We start from the raw sequence: 19723 nt of genomic DNA, 5'->3' as shown, positions 1-19723 counted from the left end.
TAACACGAAGCAGCTAAATGCCTTCTGTCTTAGCTTATCATCTAATCTTTCACAGGAAGTCCCCCCAAATTGTCTATTCAAAACCAATATTTCCCAGCCAGCGTGGCTCAGTGGTTAAGTATTGACCCATGAATCAAGAGATCACTGAGTCACTTCCCGGTTGGGGCACATGCCCGGGTTTCGGGTTCAGTTCCCAGTAGGAAGAGTGCAGGAGGCAGCCAATCGATGTTTTTCTTGATGTTTCTCTCTCATTGATGTTTCTATCTATCCTTCTCCCTCTCTCTCTAAAATCAACAAAAAACATTTTAAGAAACATTAGTTCACTTTTTCTTATTTTTTCTAAATTACAACAAAAAATAAATTTTATATCTGGGGTCCATGAAAATATGTGACATACTCAGGGTACAAAACTGAAAAAGGAATCTCGATTCCCATTAGAAGAGTTCCTTTCATTATTTGAAACAAAAAAAAATTAACTTTCTACGTAGTTTTCTTTAGTTATGTAACAGAAATGTCATCAGTATCTTGGTTTCTGTTTCTGGCTGTCTGTGGAAAACATTCCAGGCCTGTCTGTTCTAAAAACTAGCCAAGGAAGTGAGTTTTTAAAAGACTGTTTTCTTTCATGAACCACTGGGGCCTACAATTAGGAGCAAAGCCTTATGTACTGCTTCTTAAGGGACAAGAGCATTTTGTTATATTGAAGAATTTCTTTGCACAGCCTTTGAAGGATTAAATATATTAGATCTGAACTTTTCTTTTTTTTAATACCTTATTTTCTTGGAGCAGTTTTAGGTTTACAACAAAATTGAGAGGAAGATACAGAAATTTCCCACATAACCCCTATCCCCACACATGCACAGACTCCCCTATTATCAACATCCCCCACCAGAATGGTACATTTGTTACCAATGGTGAACCTACTTTGACACATCATTATCACCCAAAGTCCATAGTTTATCTTAGGGGTCACACTTGCTGTTAAATATTTTATGTGTTTGGATGCGTGTATAATAACATGTATCCACGATTATAGTATCATGCAGAGTATTTTCCTTGCCCTAAAATTCTTTATTCTCTGCCTTTTCATCTCTTCCCCCAACCCCTGACAAACACTGATCCTTTTACGGTCTCTATAGTTTTGCCTTTTCCCAGAATGTCATATAGTTGGAATCATATAGTATCTAGCCTTTTCAAACTGGCTTCTTTTACTTAGTAATATGAATTTAAGGTTCTTCCATGTCTTTTCATGGCTTGATAGCTCATTTCTTTTTAGGGCTAAATGTTCCATTTTCTGGGTGTACCACAGTTTATTTTATCCATTCACCTACTGAAGGACATTTTGGTTGCTTTCAAACTCTAACAATGAATGGTATATGCAGGATTTGTGTGGACATAAGTTTTCATTGATTTCAGAGAGATGAAGGGAGAGGGAGAAAGAGAGAGAGAGAGAGAGAGAGAGAGAGAGAGAGAGAGAGAGAGAGAGAGAGAGAGAAACATCAATGAGAGAGAAACATCGATCTCTGCCTCCTGCAGGCCCCTACCAGGGATTGAGCCTGCAACCTGAAGGACTAAAGGACATATTGATTGCTTTCCAACTCTGGCTATGAATGGTATATGCAGGATTTTATGTGGACATAAATTTTTAACTCCTTTAAGTAAGTACTAGAGTATGATTGCTGGATTGTATGGTAAGAGTATGTTCACTTTTTAAAGAAACTTCCAAATTGTCTTCCACAGTGACCATTTTGCATTCCCACCAGTAATGAATGAAAGTTCCTGTTGTTCTACATACTTACCAGCATTTGGTGTCATCAGCATTCTGGATTTTGGCCATTTTGATAGGTGTTTAGTGTTATATTGTTGCTTTAATTTGCATTTCTCTATTGTGGAGCATCTTTTCATGTGCTTACTTACCATCTATATATCTTTGGTGAGGTGTCTGTGAGGGTCTTTGGCCCATTTTTTAGTTGGGTTGTTTGTTTTCTTGTTGAGTTTTTAGAGTTCTTTGTGTATTTTTTGGATATTAGCCCTTTAGCAGATGTGTCTTTTGCAAATATTTTCTTGCATTCTGTGGCTTGTTTTCTTATTTTCTTGATATTGTCTTGCAGAGCAGAAGTTTTTAATTTTAATGAAGTCTAGCTTATTATTTCTTTTATAGATCGTACCTTTGGTGTTGTGTCTAAAAAAGTCATTATCATACCTAAGTTCATCTAGGTTTTATTCTTTGTTATTACATAGAAGATTTATAGTTGTACATTTTACATTTAAGTCTGTGACCCATTGTGAGTTTAGTTTTGTGAAGGGTGTAAGGTCTGTGACTAGATTTATTTTTTGCATGTGGACGTCTGGCTGTTCTGGCACCATTTGTTGAAAAGACTATCTTTGCTCCTTGGTATTGCCTTTGCTCCTTTGTTAAAGATCAGTTGACTATATTTATGGGAGTATATCTAAATTTTATAAATCCTGATTTGCAGTAGAATCCGCTGGAGAATTGCTGTTAAAATGCTGATCCCTAGGCCTTCTAAATAGGATCCTCTGGGAGAGGGTTTGAGAAATCTACATTTTAAATGACTATAGATGATTCTGCGATAACAGGTCAAGGGTTTTGAACTCTTTACTCTTAGTCCATTATTTAAACTGTTTCCCTTTGCACAGCTCCCATTGTGGCTGATAATGTAAAGCTTGACTCTTCTGCCACTTACTACAAAACAGAATCCTTTGATAGCATAGACAAAAATGTGTAGTGAGCACATTCTCTGTGCTTGCACTGTGCTAGGTGCTGATGATCATTGAGGAAAGGTATATGTAGAGGTTTTCGAAATGGGAAATAATACACCAGCAGTACTGGTTATGGAAGACAGTTAAAACCACATGGTGAAGTAAGACACTTAGAAAGCCAGTGTATTCTGGAACATAGATCTGGCAGTGATTGGAGGGAACTAATACTGAAGGTCCCAGAGGTCAGTCTGGAGAAGACATGAAATCCGAAGTGATTAGGACATGAAACTGGGTGAGACCAATGGAAATATCACAGGAGAGAATTCAAGAAGCTTTGCAAAGAAAGAAATAACAGAATTTAGTGATAGAATATAGGGAAAGGAGGGGAAAATGGAATTTCAAAGACTGAAATTGAGGAGCCCAGAGGAAATGAGCTCACACTGGTGGAAATTTGGAACATTAGAAGGAAAGGCAATTTGTCAGGGAAAAGGGGACATATGTTTTGGTCATTGAATTTGAGGCAAGAGTGGAACACTAGAATGGAGCATTTGGAAATCTGGGATTGGATCCAAGGTGAGAGGTTAGGACTAGGCATCCCTAGCATAGAAATTCTAATCAAAGGATGGAAATTGTAGGCTGGGGCTGAACAGATGTGGGACTAAGAAATACAGAGAGATGTGAAGAAGGCTATTGACTGGATGGAAACCCTCTGAGAAGAGAAGGGAGTGGAACAAGACAAGAAAACAAGGAAGGAGCAGAAAGCGGGACCAGAGGAGAACCATGGAATTCAGCAGATGGGATATTTTCAAGAAGCATAAAACTTCTCACCCTGCCCTCATAACACTTCGTATTCAGAAGAAGGAAAAGAACCAGTACTCCTATAGTTTCCATGGCTATAGGAGCATTTGTTTCTCTTAGAGTATAAAATGGAACCATGTAAAGTATCATTTTAGAAAAATCTATCTTGCAAATATTGCTTTTCATGGACATCTTAGGTCATTCAAAACAAAACAAAATAAAACAACACCCAACCCAACAATGTCTGCCTTTGTTTCTTGAGTTTCTTGTTAAAAATAATGCAGAAGATTGTCTCATTTTACCTTGTAGGCACAGCAGCCTGGGAAAAATTCATCAATGTGAAAACATCTCTAGAGAAGGTCAACGCATTACTTGTTCTTTTACTCTGACTAAAGTAAATAATTCCAGTGTCGACCCACAGAGTGTTCAAGTGATGGTCAAGGATAATGCAGGAAAAATTAGACCATCCTTTCATATAGTGCCTTTAACTTCTCGTGGTAAGTTTTCAAAGTCCTCTATGACAGCGCGGATAAAAGTGTTAATGTCTTTTGAAAAATCAGTACATACAATAGAAACAGATTTTGTTTTAAAGATCTTACCAGAAACAAGACTATGTTTATATATCTTTATTTGATCTTTTTTAAAGAAGCAAGTTTAGAAATTATTTTATTTAGTACCTATGCACATGTTTTCTCCTTGTTCACTTATGAGTACATTGAGACAGCAAGCAGTTAGTTATAGAACCAAGATTGGAACCCAGGCTCTCTGACTTTTAAGATCTGTTCTCTTTTACTTATAATACTTGACAGGATGGTGCTGCAGAATAACTGTGATTGAATATAGTTCCTGAACAATCTATGTTATAGTTTATTTTTAAAAAGCTTAAACTGGAGGTAGAATGATCAGGGGTGATATTCAAATTGTCTAACATTCTGAGCGGTCCAGGCACTGATCAGTGAGAACAACCAGTGCAGCTGAGTATCAGCCTATTAGGAAGAGCCTCCTACTTGAAAATAAAATATCTGCTTGAGGTGCTAGCTTCTTCACTTTGGAAAAGCTATATACATTCTCTTTGTTTCCTCATCTATAAAATGGGGTGCATGGTCCCTCTTGATCTCAAAGGATTGTACATTTAACCCTTGAACAGCATGGGTTTGAACTGTGTGGGTCCACTTATACATGTATTTTTTTCAATCTGTACAGTGCTGTAAATGTATTTTTCATATGATTTTCTTAACATTTTCTCTAGCTTACTTTATTATAAGAATACAGTATATAATACATATAAAAATACATATGCATCAATCAACTGTTTGTATTATCGGGAAGGCTTCTGGTTAGTAGTAAGTTATTAGTTGTTAAGTGTTTAGGGAGTCAAAAGTTATATGCAGGTTTTTGACTAGGGGTGGCAGTGACTCCCTTAACCCTCTGTTGTTCAAGGGTCAACTGTAGAAGGTTCAAATGATGTGAGGTGTATAAAAGTGTTTTGTAAATCTCTAAAGCAGACTACTATAAGCATTGTGTTTGTTTATATGTTGCAATACCCCGACAAGGAGCTCAGATACTGGCTAAATGGTATACAGAAAATGTATAGGCAAATAACCATGAATTAACAAAAGCTCCCAAGTCTGTGAGCAGAACACTATTTGCTCTTTCAGATACTCAGGGAAGTGAATTCTAATAGTGAACCAAAGGGAGCTTAGTTTGTAGGTCCAGGGAGTGAAGTTGCGGTAACATGCCAAGTGGGATAATCTGAAGCAAAGCCCTTCTTTGTCCTCTTCCTTGCTTGGCAGGTTGTCCTCGATGGACCTTTTGAAGCTCATTTTGCTAATTTTCTTCCTAGAGATTAGTGGTGACATAAAGGGAGATACTTCTCAGCTAGAAGGTGACATCTTCAGATTTTTTGTTAATTATTCATTCTCTTCTGTTGCGCGGTCTTACACATAGCTGACTCCCAAAAAAACTAAATTGACTAAACTAATTTTTTTTTACTTTATTTTACATTGTGGTTATAATCACATAACATTAAATTTATCATCTTAACCATTTCTAAATGTACTGTTCAGCAGCTAAATATATTCACATTGTTGTGCATCAGATCGCAAGAACTTTTTATCTTGTAAAACTGAAACTTGATGGCCCAAAACACTAATTACCTCTCATCCCTCCCCCCTGCTCTTGGTAACCACCTTCTTACTTTCTGTTGCTATGATTTTGACTACTTTGGAAACTTCATAAATGGAATCATATAGTAGTTGTCCTTTTGTGATGGGCTTATTTCACTTAGCATAATGTCCTTGAGGTTCATCATCGTTGTAGCATGTGTCAGAGACTAGGCTAATGTTTAAATTGTGGTCTTTGATTGGCAAAATGGGTAACAGCTGGGGAAACCCCTTGCACTTGGTGCCCCTGTTACCCATTAGGTGGAGGCACATCTGGACCAGACACTTCTTTTCTTTATGATGCAGCTGGATGTCTTGATTATACCCTGGCCATGTTCTAACCAGATGCATATCAGAGTTCATGCCATTTGCCAGACACCTAAAGATGTTCCTTAAATCCATTACTAGGCAATTTAACATAAGCTTCCTTCGTTAACCATGGCTAATCAGAAATCTAGAACTGTATGCCTGATCATGGAAGGCCATTAAAAGTATCAGCCCTATTTTGATTTAACTTTGTGACTTTTGTTATCTGTTCCCACATATGTATCTCATCAAAATAAACTCTGGAAGCTAATTTGTATTCTTCTATTTCTCTTTCAGTGCAACCTGATCCTCCACATATTAAAAGGCTCTTCTTTCAACATGGTGACTTATACGTGCTAGGGAAGAATCCACAGAATTTTATTAGCACTTGCTTATCTTATCAAGTAGAAGTCAATAACAGCCAAACTGAGACGCATTATATTTTATCTGTAAGTGTTTCTTAGATTGTTGTTTTTATTTGGACGTTTTTCTTTCACTTGAATTTCTTATAGTATAACACATTGAAATATCAATGAAATTTAGCTCTTAGATTTGTCACATAATTATGATGATGATAATTCCTTGTCTGAAATAGGTTGGTGGAAGGTTTGAGGGTTTATGATAGCATTGACTGCAAGATTTAAGCCATATATTAATTCATTTGCTCAAAAAAATTTTATTAGACCTGGTTCTTGTGGCTCAGTTGGTTGAAAATCGTCCTGTGCATTGAAACATCACTGGTTCCATTCCTGGCCAGGGCACATGCCCAGGTTGTAGGCTTGAACCCTTGTTGGGGTGTGTGCAGGAGGCAGCTGATCAACGTTTCTCTCACATCAATGTTTTTCTCTCCCTCTTCCTTCCTTGCTCTCTAAAAAATCAGTAAAAACATATTTCAAAAAAATTTTATTATGTGACTACCATGTGCCATGCACTATATAAATATAAATAAGAAGATAAATATATAAATGAATAAGCTAATTTTAGGGAATGGATGCTATGAAGAAAATTAAATGGGGTGATATAGTACAGTGATGGGAAGGCCTGAGGAAATAGTAGGTAGGGTAATCATCCAAAGTGGTGACCAGAGATGAGACCAGAATGATGAGCAGGAGCTAGCCATGTGAAGATCTGGGGTTGGAGAGGACAGCAAGTACAAAGCCTTGGAAGGAATGAGTGTGGCATGTGTGAAAAACAGAATGAACTCTAGAGTCAGATCGGGTAGATACTTGGAGGCTCTGGTATGGCCATTCAGTTTTCTTAGAGTTTGTGGCAACTAAAGTATTCAAATTTGAGTAGTTAGTATTGGTTGGATTATATACAGTTTTATTATTCCGAATCTAGTACAAAATATGCTAATTAGAGGTCCCTGTGGGACACTGGGCATAACATCATGCAGCATAACCTCAGGGCATCAGTCTCATTGATAGACTTTAGAGTAGAGGTCACAAACTGGGCCTCAGACATTTTTGTTTGGGCCACAAACTGGAGTTTTGTTTGTCTTTTTAATTTGAAATTTTTACCTAGATTTAAAACTGTGGTACCCGAAGAGTGTAGTTTCCATAAGGTGGCACCTCAAGACCACAAGGACTGTGCCACTCAGTTGTGTGCCACCTGCCCCGGCCCTGTGCATTTGAGTTTTAGAGGTTCGAAACCAAGTGTTTTGTATTGGCTTTTAAAGGAGCCCAGCTCACGTGGGCAAATTCCTTGGTTCAATTGCTTTAGCTACTCAAGGTAGTTTCAAAATACAGACTTATGGTTTGACTTACGATGGCACAAAAAACGATACACATTTGCTAGAAACTGTACTTTGAAGTTTGAATTTTGATCTTTTCCTGGACTAGTGCTATGCAGTATGATACACTCTCATGTGTAATTAATTTTAGCAATGCTTCAAACATTCTTCAGGCCCACTGTGCTTTTAACTGTGTACATTAGTGATGACTATCCATTGTTTTTCACTTTTGGTACAGTATTCAATAAATTATATGCGATATTCAACACTTTATTATAAAGCTAGAGGCCCAGTGCATGAATTTGTGCACTAGTGGGGTCCAGCCAGCCTGCCCTGATGGGGGCCATCGGGGGTGGGCGGCTGGGGCAAGGGGCCATGAGCAGGGCCGGCCGGGGCTAGGGGCTGTGGGCAGTTTGCTGGCTGCCCCCACCACCCCTGATCAGGGTTGGGGTGCCCACTCAGGGGTGGGGCCAGCCGGGGCGAGGGGCCGTGGGCGTTCTGGTCGTTCCACCATTTGGTCAATTTGCATATTACCCTTATTAGATTATTTTGCCCCACTTTAGGTCATGTAAGTGTTCTGAGAATGTTTAATATAGGCTAGGCTAAGCTATGATGTTCAGTAGGTTAGGTGTATTAAATGCATTTTCGACTTTGGATATTTTCAACATATGAGGTGTTTATTGGGATGTAACGCCATCATAAGTTGAGGAGCATCTCTACTTACTAAAATAAGCCAGTGTTGACAGTTTAATAACTCCAAAGGAAGCGACCAGGTCCACAGCTGATCAGAGCTCTTCTGGGCATTTGCAGATCAATCTATTTCTGAAATAGAGTAACCATGATCTAGAACAGAAACCGATGTCCCCATACAATACTGCAAAGGGAAAAGGCAAAGGGCTTCCAAGTGGGGAGTGGGTGCAACTTGCATTTCCAACTAAGTGAGCGATCAGAAAACTGAAATATACTTGCTTTCTCCAGCCTTTATTGCTCTCATGTCAAATCCCGAATACATATGCTGCTTGTATTACTCATTTGGCACTGAATTATGTCCTGTTAGTTACTCTGATCACCTGTTTTGGCCTGTTCTCTCCACTAAAAATATAAGTTGCTGTAGGGAGGAGTTAGGTGGTGTTTACTTTGTGCTGTTCCTGCTATTAATAGCAGCTGACATGTATTGAGAAATTAGTATGCACTAGGTATTTTAATAAGCACTTGATCTGAATTGTCTCATTAAGTCCTCACAGTAACCCCAAGGATCTAGGTCAGCCGTGGGCAAACTACGGCCCACGGGCCGGATCCGGCCTGTTTGAAATGAATAAAACTAAAAAAAAAAAAAGACCGTACCCTTTTATGTAATGATGTTTACTTTGAATTTATATTCGTTCACACAAACACTCCATCCATGCTTTTGTTCCGGCCCTCCGGTCCAGTTTAAGAACCCATTGTGGCCCTCGAGTCAAAAAGTTTGCCCACCCCTGATCTAGGTGCTGTCCCCCTCCCCATTTTACAGATGAGAAAACTCAGTCTCAGAGTTACTCCTAAGATCACATTTCTAGAAAGTGGTAGAGTCAAAATTTCAGCAAAAGTCCAAGTTCAATGATTTTGTTCTTAAACACCGTGGAGCACATCAATACTTCCTCTTAATACTAACAGCCATCAATTATTAAGTGTTTATGATATGCTACAAATATACTCTTCTGTGTACTTCTCATACGGTGGTTTATAATAATTCATGAAGTAGTTTACATTTTATAGAGAAACTAAGGCTCAGAGAGGTTAAGTAACTTATTACAGACCATACAGCTAATAAGTATGACTTCAAAAGTTGGTCTCCACGTATTAAACCTTGACAAAGAATACTTGGTATAACACCATTTGTGTAGTCATCACTTAACACATTTTTGTTGAATTAAATTACTTTATTTTTTATGAACTTCTGAACGGAAGAGAACACACATATATGGAACTTATTAATCTAAATCAGAACTATAGCCTATGTGGAGTTAATTCTATTTATACACTTGAGTGTAATGTACTCTCTCCTAGCAGATGGTCAGCAGCTGCTTCCTCTCCTAGAATGTCATCAGCTTTTGTGTGCTCTCTTGAGTTCTGCTGGTTAAACCTTTTTTCTTTTTTCTTTTTGCAAGACTTTTTGAGGAATTATTTTGCCTGGTGTTCCAGTTAAGAGAGGGAAGTAGGCTGGAACATGAACTGTGCCATCACATGAGGGCTGTGGTCAGACAGAGGTAGCTCATGACAGAATCACAAAGTAAGAATGACTTGTTTTTGGCCACCCCCATCCCTGCAAACTGTCTACTTGGTTCTCTGTGCCTTTGTTTTCCTTTTCTCATAGAGGTATCTGAGCAGCTGATAAATAACACAAGAGGATTTACATTTGAACAAGAGCCCAAGGCCTTTAATTTACACAATAATTTACTGACTTTGAAATCTATCTATCTATCTATCTATCTATCTATCTATCTATCTATCTATCTATCTGGGAGATGGTCCAAGGGAGGGAGGTCATCAGCCTGCAACCTGATCCCTCAAGTGGTAGTTGACACTTGGGATTCCCCAGTAGGCCTCTAATTCCAAATGACCAGCAGTGGGGTACAGTAGTCCCTGAGTAGCTTTTTCTCTGCACCTATATGAGGTATTGAAAGGATGACCCTTCATCATTCAGCTGGCCTTTCAGCTCTTAACAAATACTGATAGGAACCATTTAGTGAATGACATTGAATGCCAAAAATTATAGCTATATATGTTCTGTTCTTTGTCCCATGTTTAAATATCTCTGATAGAAGTTGAATACATACATACATATATATATATATATATATATATATATATATATATATATCCTATCTAATAATAGACAAACATGGTAATTAACCATACCTTCACTACGCCCCCATTGGCTAATCAGCATGATATGCAAATTAACCGCCAACAGAGATGGCGGCTAATTTGCATATGTAGGCGCCAAGCGATGGAGCAAAGCCCGCTGGCCCCCGGGAGGAGCAGTGAGCGAAGGCTGGTGTGGCAAGCGAAGAGCTAAGCCCGCCATGCCGGCCCCACCCCCCGGGCCCAAGCAGCGAAGAGTGAAGCCTGCTGCGCCGGCCCCTCCTGGCGAAGAGCGAAGGCCTGGGTTCTGGGCGCCAGAGGAAAACTGGTGCCAGCAGCCAGGGGAAGGGGCCCCTGAGGGGCCCCAGAGTGAGAGAGGGCACAGGCCGGGCTGAGGGACCCACCCGAGTGCACAAATTTTTGTGCACCGGGCCACTAGTGTGTGTGTGTGTGTGTGTGTGTGTGTGTGTGTGTGTGTGTATACTCATTCCTCACCTGAGGATATGTTTTTTGTTTTTTGTTTTTTTTTAAATATATTTTATTGATTTTTTACAGAGAGGAAGGGAGAGAGACAGAGAGTCAGAAACATCGATGAGAGAGAAACATCGACCAGCTGCCTCCTGCACATCTCCCACCGGGGATGTGCCCGCAATTCAGGCACACACCCCTGACCGGAATCGAACCCGGGACCCCCGAGTCCGCAGGCCGACGCTCTATCCACTGAGCCAAACCGGTTTCGGCCTGAGGATATGTTTTTATTGATTTTAGAGGGAGAGGGAAAGAGAGAGAAACATCAATTGGCTACCTCCTATATGCACCCCAGCTCGGATGGAACCCGCAACCTTGAGTATGTGTCCTGACCAGGAATTGAACCTGCAAACTTTTGGTGCACAGGATGATGCTCCAACTAACTGAGCCACACTGGTGAGGGCATAAAAGTTGAATTATCATATATAATAAAGTGGCGATATGCAAATTGACCCTCACACCCTCACAAGATGGCTGCCTACAACCAGGCTGGCAGGGGGGCTAGTGAGGGATGACCAAATGACTGGACAAGCAGGCTGTGTGCGGCAATCAGGCCAGCAGGGGGGTTAGTGAGGGATGACCAAATGACTGAACAAGCAGGCTGCATGGGGCAACCAGGCCGGCAAGGGGGGGCAGTTGGGGGCAATCAGGCCAGCAGGTGGGCAGTTAGGGATGACCAGGCAGGCAGGGTGGTGCAGTGGGGATGACCAGGCTGGCGGGGGGGGTCAGTTGGGGGCAATTAGGCTGTCAGGGGGACCAGTAAGGGGCAACAAAGCCAGCGGGGGGGCAGTTAGGGGCAACCAGGCCGGCAGGGGGGGCAGTTAGGGGCAATCAGGCCGGCACACAGAGGCAGTGAGGGGCAATCAGGCCAGCATGGGGGCCAGTTAGGGGTTACCAGGCAGGAAGGCAGGTGAGTGATTAGGAGCCAGCAGTCCAGGATTGTGAGAGGGATGTTGGACATCCCCCAAGGGGTCCTGGATTGGAGAGGGTGCAGGCTGGGCTGAGGGGACCTGGCCCCTGTGCACAAATGTAGTGCACCAGGCCTCTAGTTTTTTATATAAATGTCTAATCACTATGTCATACACCTGAAACTAATATAATGTATGTCAACTGTAATTGAAAAATAAAAAAAATATTTTTAAACAAAGACATTTTTCCAGCTTTACTGAGATATAATTAACATGTAAAAAATATATATATTTAGGGTGTACAGTGTGATTATTTTCAGGGTGTACAACATGATGATTTAATATACATGCACTTTGTGAAATGATATCCACAATCAAACTAACATACATCACCTCACACAGTTACCTTTTTTGTTTTGGTGTGGTGAGAACACTTAAAATCTACTCTCACAGCAAATTTCAAGTATACAATACAGTATTATTAACTATAATCACCATGCTATCCATTAGATCTTCAGAACTTATAACTGAAATTTTATACCCTTTGATGAACATCTTCCCATTTTCATATCCCCTAGCCTCTGGCAACTACTACTCTATTCTCTGCTTCTATGAATTTGACTTTTTTAGATCCCACATATAAGTGAGAGCATATAATATTTATATTTCTCTGTCTTATTCCACTTAGCATAATCCCCTCAAGTTTCCTCGAAGTTATCACAAATGGCAGGATTTTTTTCTTTCTCATGTCTGAATAATATTCCTAGGTGCCACCTCTTCTGTATCCATCCATTGATGATACTTAGGTTGTTTCCATATCTTGGCTATGGTGAATAATGCTGCAGTGAACATGGAGTGCAGATATCTCTTCAAGATCCTGATTTGTTTTCCTTTGAGGTCCTGATTTCATTTCCTTTGGATATATTCATAGAAATAGGATTGCTGGATCATATGGTAGTTCTATTTTTAATTTTTTGAGTAACCTCCATACAAAAAAAGATTATTTTCCCCCCATATTTTTAATTTTTTGGAGGAACCTCCATTCAAAAAGAAAAAAGATTCTCCCTCCTCCCCCATATGAATATGTAATATTGTATTCCATAGTGGCTACACCAGTTTACATTCTCACCAATAGTGCACAAGGGTCCCCTTTTCTCTACATCCTTGACAACACTTGTTATTTGTTGATTTTTTAATAATAGCCCTTCTAATAGGTATGAGATGGTATCTCATTGTGGTTTTGTTTTGTATTTCCCAATGATTAGTGATATTGAGCATTTTTTTCATGTACCTGTTGGCCAGAAATAGACAGATTTTCATGTGTGGTGTTTTACTCAGTTTTGAAATATTTGTATTTTAGGAACTGATTATTTTTTTTTACATCAGACAGCAAGTGACTTAAATTGTGTGGAGTAAAATTTTACATTATATTTTCTGTAACCTAGTTCTTTTTCATATATTATACTCTCCACAAGGGAGAATGATTTCTTTTTCTTATTTTAATTTGTAATTGATGTAGGAGAAAAATTACACAAGTCATTATATGCAGTTCAGTGATTTTTCACAAGTGATTTTGCAAATAATTTTTCACTTACATAACCAGCACCCCAGAAGCCACATCATGACCCCTTTTGGTCACTACCCTCCCAAAGAGCAACTATTATCCTGACTTCTAATCTCAGAGATTAGTTTTGTTGACTCTTTTTAAACTTTATATAAATTAATTATAGTGAATTTACTTTTGTGTGTGTGTGCCTTCTTTCATTGTGTTATGTTTATGAGATTGACTGATATTCTTGCCTGTAGTTGTAGATGGTTCATACTCATTGTATTCATTCCATTATGCCAATATTTCTTGGTGTACACATGCGTACATTTTGGTTGGGCATATATGGGTCGTAGGATTACATCTGATTCTCTCTAGTAAATAGTATCAGTTTTCCCAAGTGGTTTTGCTAATTTACACTACTAAAGTAGAGCAGAAATTGAGAGTGCTAGAGCCTTCATATCCTCACCAACAGCAGTCACCAACTTTTCCGACTTCACGGACCAGTGGTCCGCAGACCACCGGTTGGCAACTGCTGCTCACCAACACTTGGTATTTATTGTCTGGTAGGTGTGTGTATTGTTATCTTGTATATTTAATTTGCATTTCCCTGATGATTAATGAAATTGAGTAGTTTTTCATGTTTACTGGCAATTTGAATATCCTCTTGTGAAATGCGTGTTCAAGTCTTTGGCCAGTTTTTTCATTGGGTTATCTGTCTTTTCCTTATTAATTTGTGGAATATATGTACATATGTGTGTATTATGTATAAATGTAAATATATATTATATAATACATATATGCAAGTCCTTTGTCAGAAATTGCAAATATCTTCTCTCACTCTATGCCTTATCTTTTTATTTCCTTAATAGGATATATTTTTAATTTTAATATAGATGGCTTTATAAAAATGCTTTCTTTATGGTTAATATTTTTTATCCTATTTAAGAAAATTTAAAAAAAAATATTTTTTACTGATTTCAGAGAGGAAGGGAGAGGGAGAGAGAGATAGAAATATCAATAATGAGAGAGAATCATCAACTCTACAGTACATGAGATGATACCCAACCAGCTGAGCGATACCAGCCAAGGGCTGGTACTCTTTTAATGGAATAAAGGAAACCTTGTTAGAAATGGTTAAATCATGTAAAATGTGATTTTTAAAATTATTTTCAATTGATGCATTATTTTATATTTTCAAGGTTGAAGAGCCCACATGTGATAGTTCAGAGTTTGAGGAAAACCTGGAGGTCAGTAAATTCAACTTTAGCTATTTGGGCTTAAACACATAAGAGTAGTTGGGGATAGGGCCTGGTGAGCATAGCCTAAATTTGAACTGCTTTGTTCTGTGTATTATTGTCCATTTTTATCCAGGAGTTAAAGTCAGATAATTTGGAGTACAATTCAAGTCTTAAACATATACAGAATTTGGTCGATAATTATATTTAAGATTCAGAAGCAGAGAAAGAGAATAAACTATTAATATTACGTGTGTGTGTGTGTGTGTGTGTGTGTGTGTGTGTGTGTGTGTGTGTGTTTAATTTTAAGGGCACAATTTGTTTCCGGGTTCCTGGTGTTCTTCGTGATACTTTGAACACAGTCAGAATGAGAGTAAAAACAAATAAGTTATGCTATGAAGATGACAAACTGTGGAGTAATTGGAGTCCAGCGATGAGTATAGGTAAGGGAACAGGATTTCATTCAAATTTAAACCATTGATGCATGGAAACTAAGCTGAAGCAGAAAATAGGATGGGAAAAGGGACATTCTATATTCTTAATGTCAGCCAGTGAGTATTACAATTGAAATGCATTTTCTGTTTAATTACTGTTAAATCACCCAATTTGCAATATACAGCGCTTTGAAAATCCATAATGCAAATGGTGTTCTCTTCTGTCCTGTCTCCATCTTTAGAAGGTAGGCATGATTAATTCTACAGATTATACAATGCTAGAGGACTTAGCTTATGTGTTGGTGATAGAATCAAGAATAGAACAGTGACCCTAGATGGCATTTAATAGAGATAAACCTGTATCTAGGTTTGAAAAGATCAGTTTCATTTATTAATTGAGAGGCTGAACAAGCTATTTGCCAGGCTCAAGTATAGGATTGAAAAGACCTGTGCTTTATGAATGTGTATGTTGTAGGATGCGTATAGGGTTTTGTTTGACTTTGTAAACTCAAAGTGACTCAACATTGGATCCTTAAGTATTCCTAAAGGCACATGCAGTCATAGGCAGCAGTGACAGTGCAGCACCTAAAACAAAGGAACGTGGGAGGGTGGGGCTCAGTATCCTGTGCACATCAAGTGTGCTGTATTCATTCTGGGTACCACATTCTAGGACAGCCGTGGGCAAACTACGGCCCACGGGCCGGATCTGGCCTGTTTGAAATGAATAAAACTATTGAAAAAAAAGACCGTACCCTTTTATGTAATGATGTTTACTTTGAATTTATATTAGTTCACACAAACACTCCATCCATGCTTTTGTTCCAGCCCTCTGGTCCAGTTTAAGAACCCATTGTGGCCCTCGAGTCAAAAAGTTTGCCCACCCCTGTTCTAGGAGGTGCATCAGCAGACTGCAACCTATTCTTGAAAGAGGGTAATCAGGGTGTTGAAGAATCTCAAAATTTAGGGAGAAACACTTGATGAAGTAAGCTTTGGGGAGTCATGATTAATGAATTCTAACATTTTAGGAATTTTCAGGTGGAAGAGGGAATAGACTATCTTTTTTGTGGCTCCTTGGGGGCAAAAGAGGACCAACTTCAGGACTTTCTAACAGCTATCTAACAGAGAGACAAGTTGTAAAGGTAGTCAATTTCCTATTAATTGAGAAATTGAACAAGCTATGTGTCAGACATGGTTGTATTAGTTATCTATTGTTGCGTAAAAAATTATGCCAAAATGTAGTGGCTTAAAAAACACATATTTACTAATTCAGTTTCTTTCTGTGTGTCAGGATTCTGGGCACAGGTTAGCTAGGTAACTCTGGCTCAAGTTCTCTCATGAGGTTACAGTCAAACTATCAGTGTGGACTAGAGCCTCATCTGAAGGCTTGACTGGGGCTAGAGAGTCCACTTTCAAGGTCACTACTAATGTGGTCATTGGAGAGCCTCAATTCCTCTCTGGCTGCTGGAGGGGGGGTTATAGCAGATTAAATTATATCCCCCCCCAAAAAAGATGTGTTTCAATTTCAACTCCTGTTACCTATGAGTGTGACCTTATTGGGAAATAGAGATTTGCAGATGTATTCAAATTGAAATGAGATCATACTGGATTAGATTAAGCCCTAAAACCAATGACTACCATTCTTATAAATAGAAGAGAGGATACATAGAAACACAGAGATACACACATAGCAAAGACCATGTGAACATGGAGGCAGAGATTGGAGTGCTGCAGCTACAAACCAAGAAATGCCAAGGATTCTGGGAGCCACCAGAATCTAGGAACAGGCAATGAGGAATTATTCTCTAGAGCCTTCAGAGGGAGCATGTCCTTGTTGATACCTTCATTTTGGACTTTTAGTCTCAAGAACTGTGAGAGAATATGTTTCTGTTGTTTTAAGCCAACCAGTGTGTAGTGATTTGTTACAGCAATTCTAGGATATTAATACAGAGGCATCCCTCAGTTCCTCGCCATATGGATCTCCCCCTAGGGCTACCTAGTGACACAGCAGCAGCTGGCTTCCCCTAGTGAGTGATCCAAGAAAGAAAGAATATATAAAAGAACACCCAGTATGGAAACCACAGTCTTTTATAACCTGATCTTGGAAATGATATTCCATCACTGTTGCTGTTCAGTTCTTTACAAATGAGTCAATTAGTCTAGCCCACCCTCAAGGGGAGGAGGTTATATAAGGGTGTGAATATAAGGAGGCAGGGATCATTTGGGGCCATCTAAGAGGCTGCCTAAAACAATGATGCTATGCCTTCATGATGCTTTCTAAATGTTCATGTCCTAGTGGAAAAGATAAGCAAATAAATAGACATATAGTTCACGTGTTAGGTGTAACAAGGCATTAAATTCAAGACTTTGAATTTGGATAGTGCTGAATTTGAGGCTTGACTCCATCACTTACTAAACCCTTAGGGACAAGCTAGTAAACTGCTCTGAGCCTTGCCCTTCTCATCTGTATAAATGGGAGACAGTATTATCTATTTCTGTAGCATAGATATACACATGTAGAAGCACCTAGTATGGTATCACACATATAGTAGGTGCTAAATTAAGAATAGTAGTAGTGCTAGTTGTTGTTAGGATTATTTTAGGTGTTCTAATAGTATTAAGTAACCAATAAGAAAAGATAGTCACTGTTAATGAGATGATGTGTTTAACAGATATAACATCTTTGTTAATAGTGTCTGAAACCTATTGCAATATCTTGGTTTCAGATAATTTTTAAGGTGTTTATTCATTCATGGAATTTTGGGCACTAGAGCAAGACCTCCCCCCACTCTTAAGATAACAGAGGATAAGTTAATTGAAGGGTTTTGGAAAATAGTTTGGGGCAGAGGCAGAAATATCTGTGACCTCACTACTCTAATAGAGCTGTTGCTTGGTTTATTTCTAAAAGAATTTTATCTCATATCTTTCTGTTTGCTTTCCATTTTCCAGGTAAGAAGACCAATCCAACACTCTATACCACCATGTTACTCATCATTCCAATCATTGTTGCAGGTGCAATCATAGTCCTTCTGCTTTATCTAAAAAGGTAAGGCAGCTGCCCAGGCAGGCTTGACAGATTCTGCTAGCCTGGTTGCTATGGTTATTACTCTGTGTGGGTGTTTGATGTTTGCCAAGTGTATTAAAAGCATTTGGGTTATAACTGACTTTTGATAGTATGGCATGGCAAAGAGGTATCATTATGCCCATTTTATGGTGAGGGAAGTGTTAGTTGAGCTTTCCAGGCTCTGCTCAGGCACTACTTTCTTTGCATGTGTTTAGAATTGTTGCTAGGACTTATGTTCACTCTACCCTTTCAGATGTCTAATTTATTGACAGTTGGTAGCTGTTGGAATGAGGTTTTAAAAATGGAAACTATTGTTCATTAAATGACTTCTCTGGTATGAATGCAAAGCATGTTGCTACTTAATGCTGTAGGAAAGAGCTTCACCATGTTGAATGTAATATACAGTATTCATTCCTTGAGAATGTTTTCCCTTCTCTATTTCACTATAGGGACTAGTCTGGTGCCATCATTTGCTCTTTCAGTAAATACCTATGGTTGAAATAAGGTTATTAAGCTGGGTCTAAACCAATATTTTATCATCATGTCAATAGTTATTCAACATACATTTATTGAGTGCCTATTTATGTGCCAGTCACTGTCCTCATTGCTGGCATTACAGCAGTGAACAGGACAAAGTCCCTATCTACATTCTAGGGCAGCCGTGGGCAAACTACGGCCCGTGGGCCGGATCCGGCCCGTTTGAAATGAATAAAACTAAAAAAAAAAAAAGACCATACCCTTTTATGTAATGATGTTTACTTTGAATTTATATTAGTTCACACAAACACTCCATCCATGCTTTTGTTCCTGCCCTCCGGTCCAGTTTAAGAACCCATTGTGGCCCTCGAGTCAAAAAGTTTGCCCACTCCTGTTCTAGGGGGATGAATATATATATAGTCCCAAAAATGTATACACACACTTTAAACAATTATAAAGGCAGTGTTTATTAAAATACATTTCATTTTCAAACATGAGCTATCAGCTGGTAAAGTATGTATACATTTTGGGGGGATACCCTGTATATATAAAACAAATTAAATTAGATAATAGATATAGATATAGATATAGATATAGATATAGATAGATAGACAGATAACAAGTCACAAATACTATGACTTCACATAGTGAGTAGTAAAGTTATGGGGTGATGTGGAGAAAGGCTAGACCAGGGGTCCTCAAACTACGGCCCGCGGGCCACATGCAAATACAAATATTGTATTTGTTCCCATTTTGTTTTTTTTACTTCAAAATAAGATATGTGCAGTGTGCATAGGAATTTGTTCATAGTGTTTTTTTTAAACTATAGTGCGGCCCTCCTACGGTCTGAGGGACAGTGAACTAGCCCCCTGTTTAAAAAGTTTGAGGACCCCTGGGCTAGATATTCAGAGAAAGAGTATTCCAGGCCAAGGGAACAGTAAGTGCAAAGGCTCCCAAGGCTGGGATGAGCT

At 38.9% G+C, this 19723-nt stretch overlaps 1 protein-coding gene across 1 annotated transcript in view; it reads left to right on the top strand.

The window, feature by feature from the left end:
- Nucleotides 1-19723, top strand: part of IL13RA1 (interleukin 13 receptor subunit alpha 1) — a 65485-nt gene that overhangs the window by 26289 nt on the left and 19473 nt on the right. The window contains exons 5-9 of the mRNA XM_036304388.1: nucleotides 3826-4013; nucleotides 6282-6433; nucleotides 14745-14792; nucleotides 15091-15223; nucleotides 18161-18257. Coding sequence (XP_036160281.1) covers nucleotides 3826-4013; nucleotides 6282-6433; nucleotides 14745-14792; nucleotides 15091-15223; nucleotides 18161-18257 — 618 coding nt within the window. The remainder of the gene's footprint in view (nucleotides 1-3825; nucleotides 4014-6281; nucleotides 6434-14744; nucleotides 14793-15090; nucleotides 15224-18160; nucleotides 18258-19723) is intronic.

This window comes from Myotis myotis, unplaced genomic scaffold (genome assembly GCF_014108235.1).
Source record: "Myotis myotis isolate mMyoMyo1 unplaced genomic scaffold, mMyoMyo1.p scaffold_m19_p_4, whole genome shotgun sequence".
NCBI classification, from domain to species: domain Eukaryota; kingdom Metazoa; phylum Chordata; class Mammalia; order Chiroptera; family Vespertilionidae; genus Myotis; species Myotis myotis.
The sequence above is the reverse complement of the archived record's forward strand: the minus strand, read 5'-3'. Positions and strand labels throughout refer to the sequence as shown.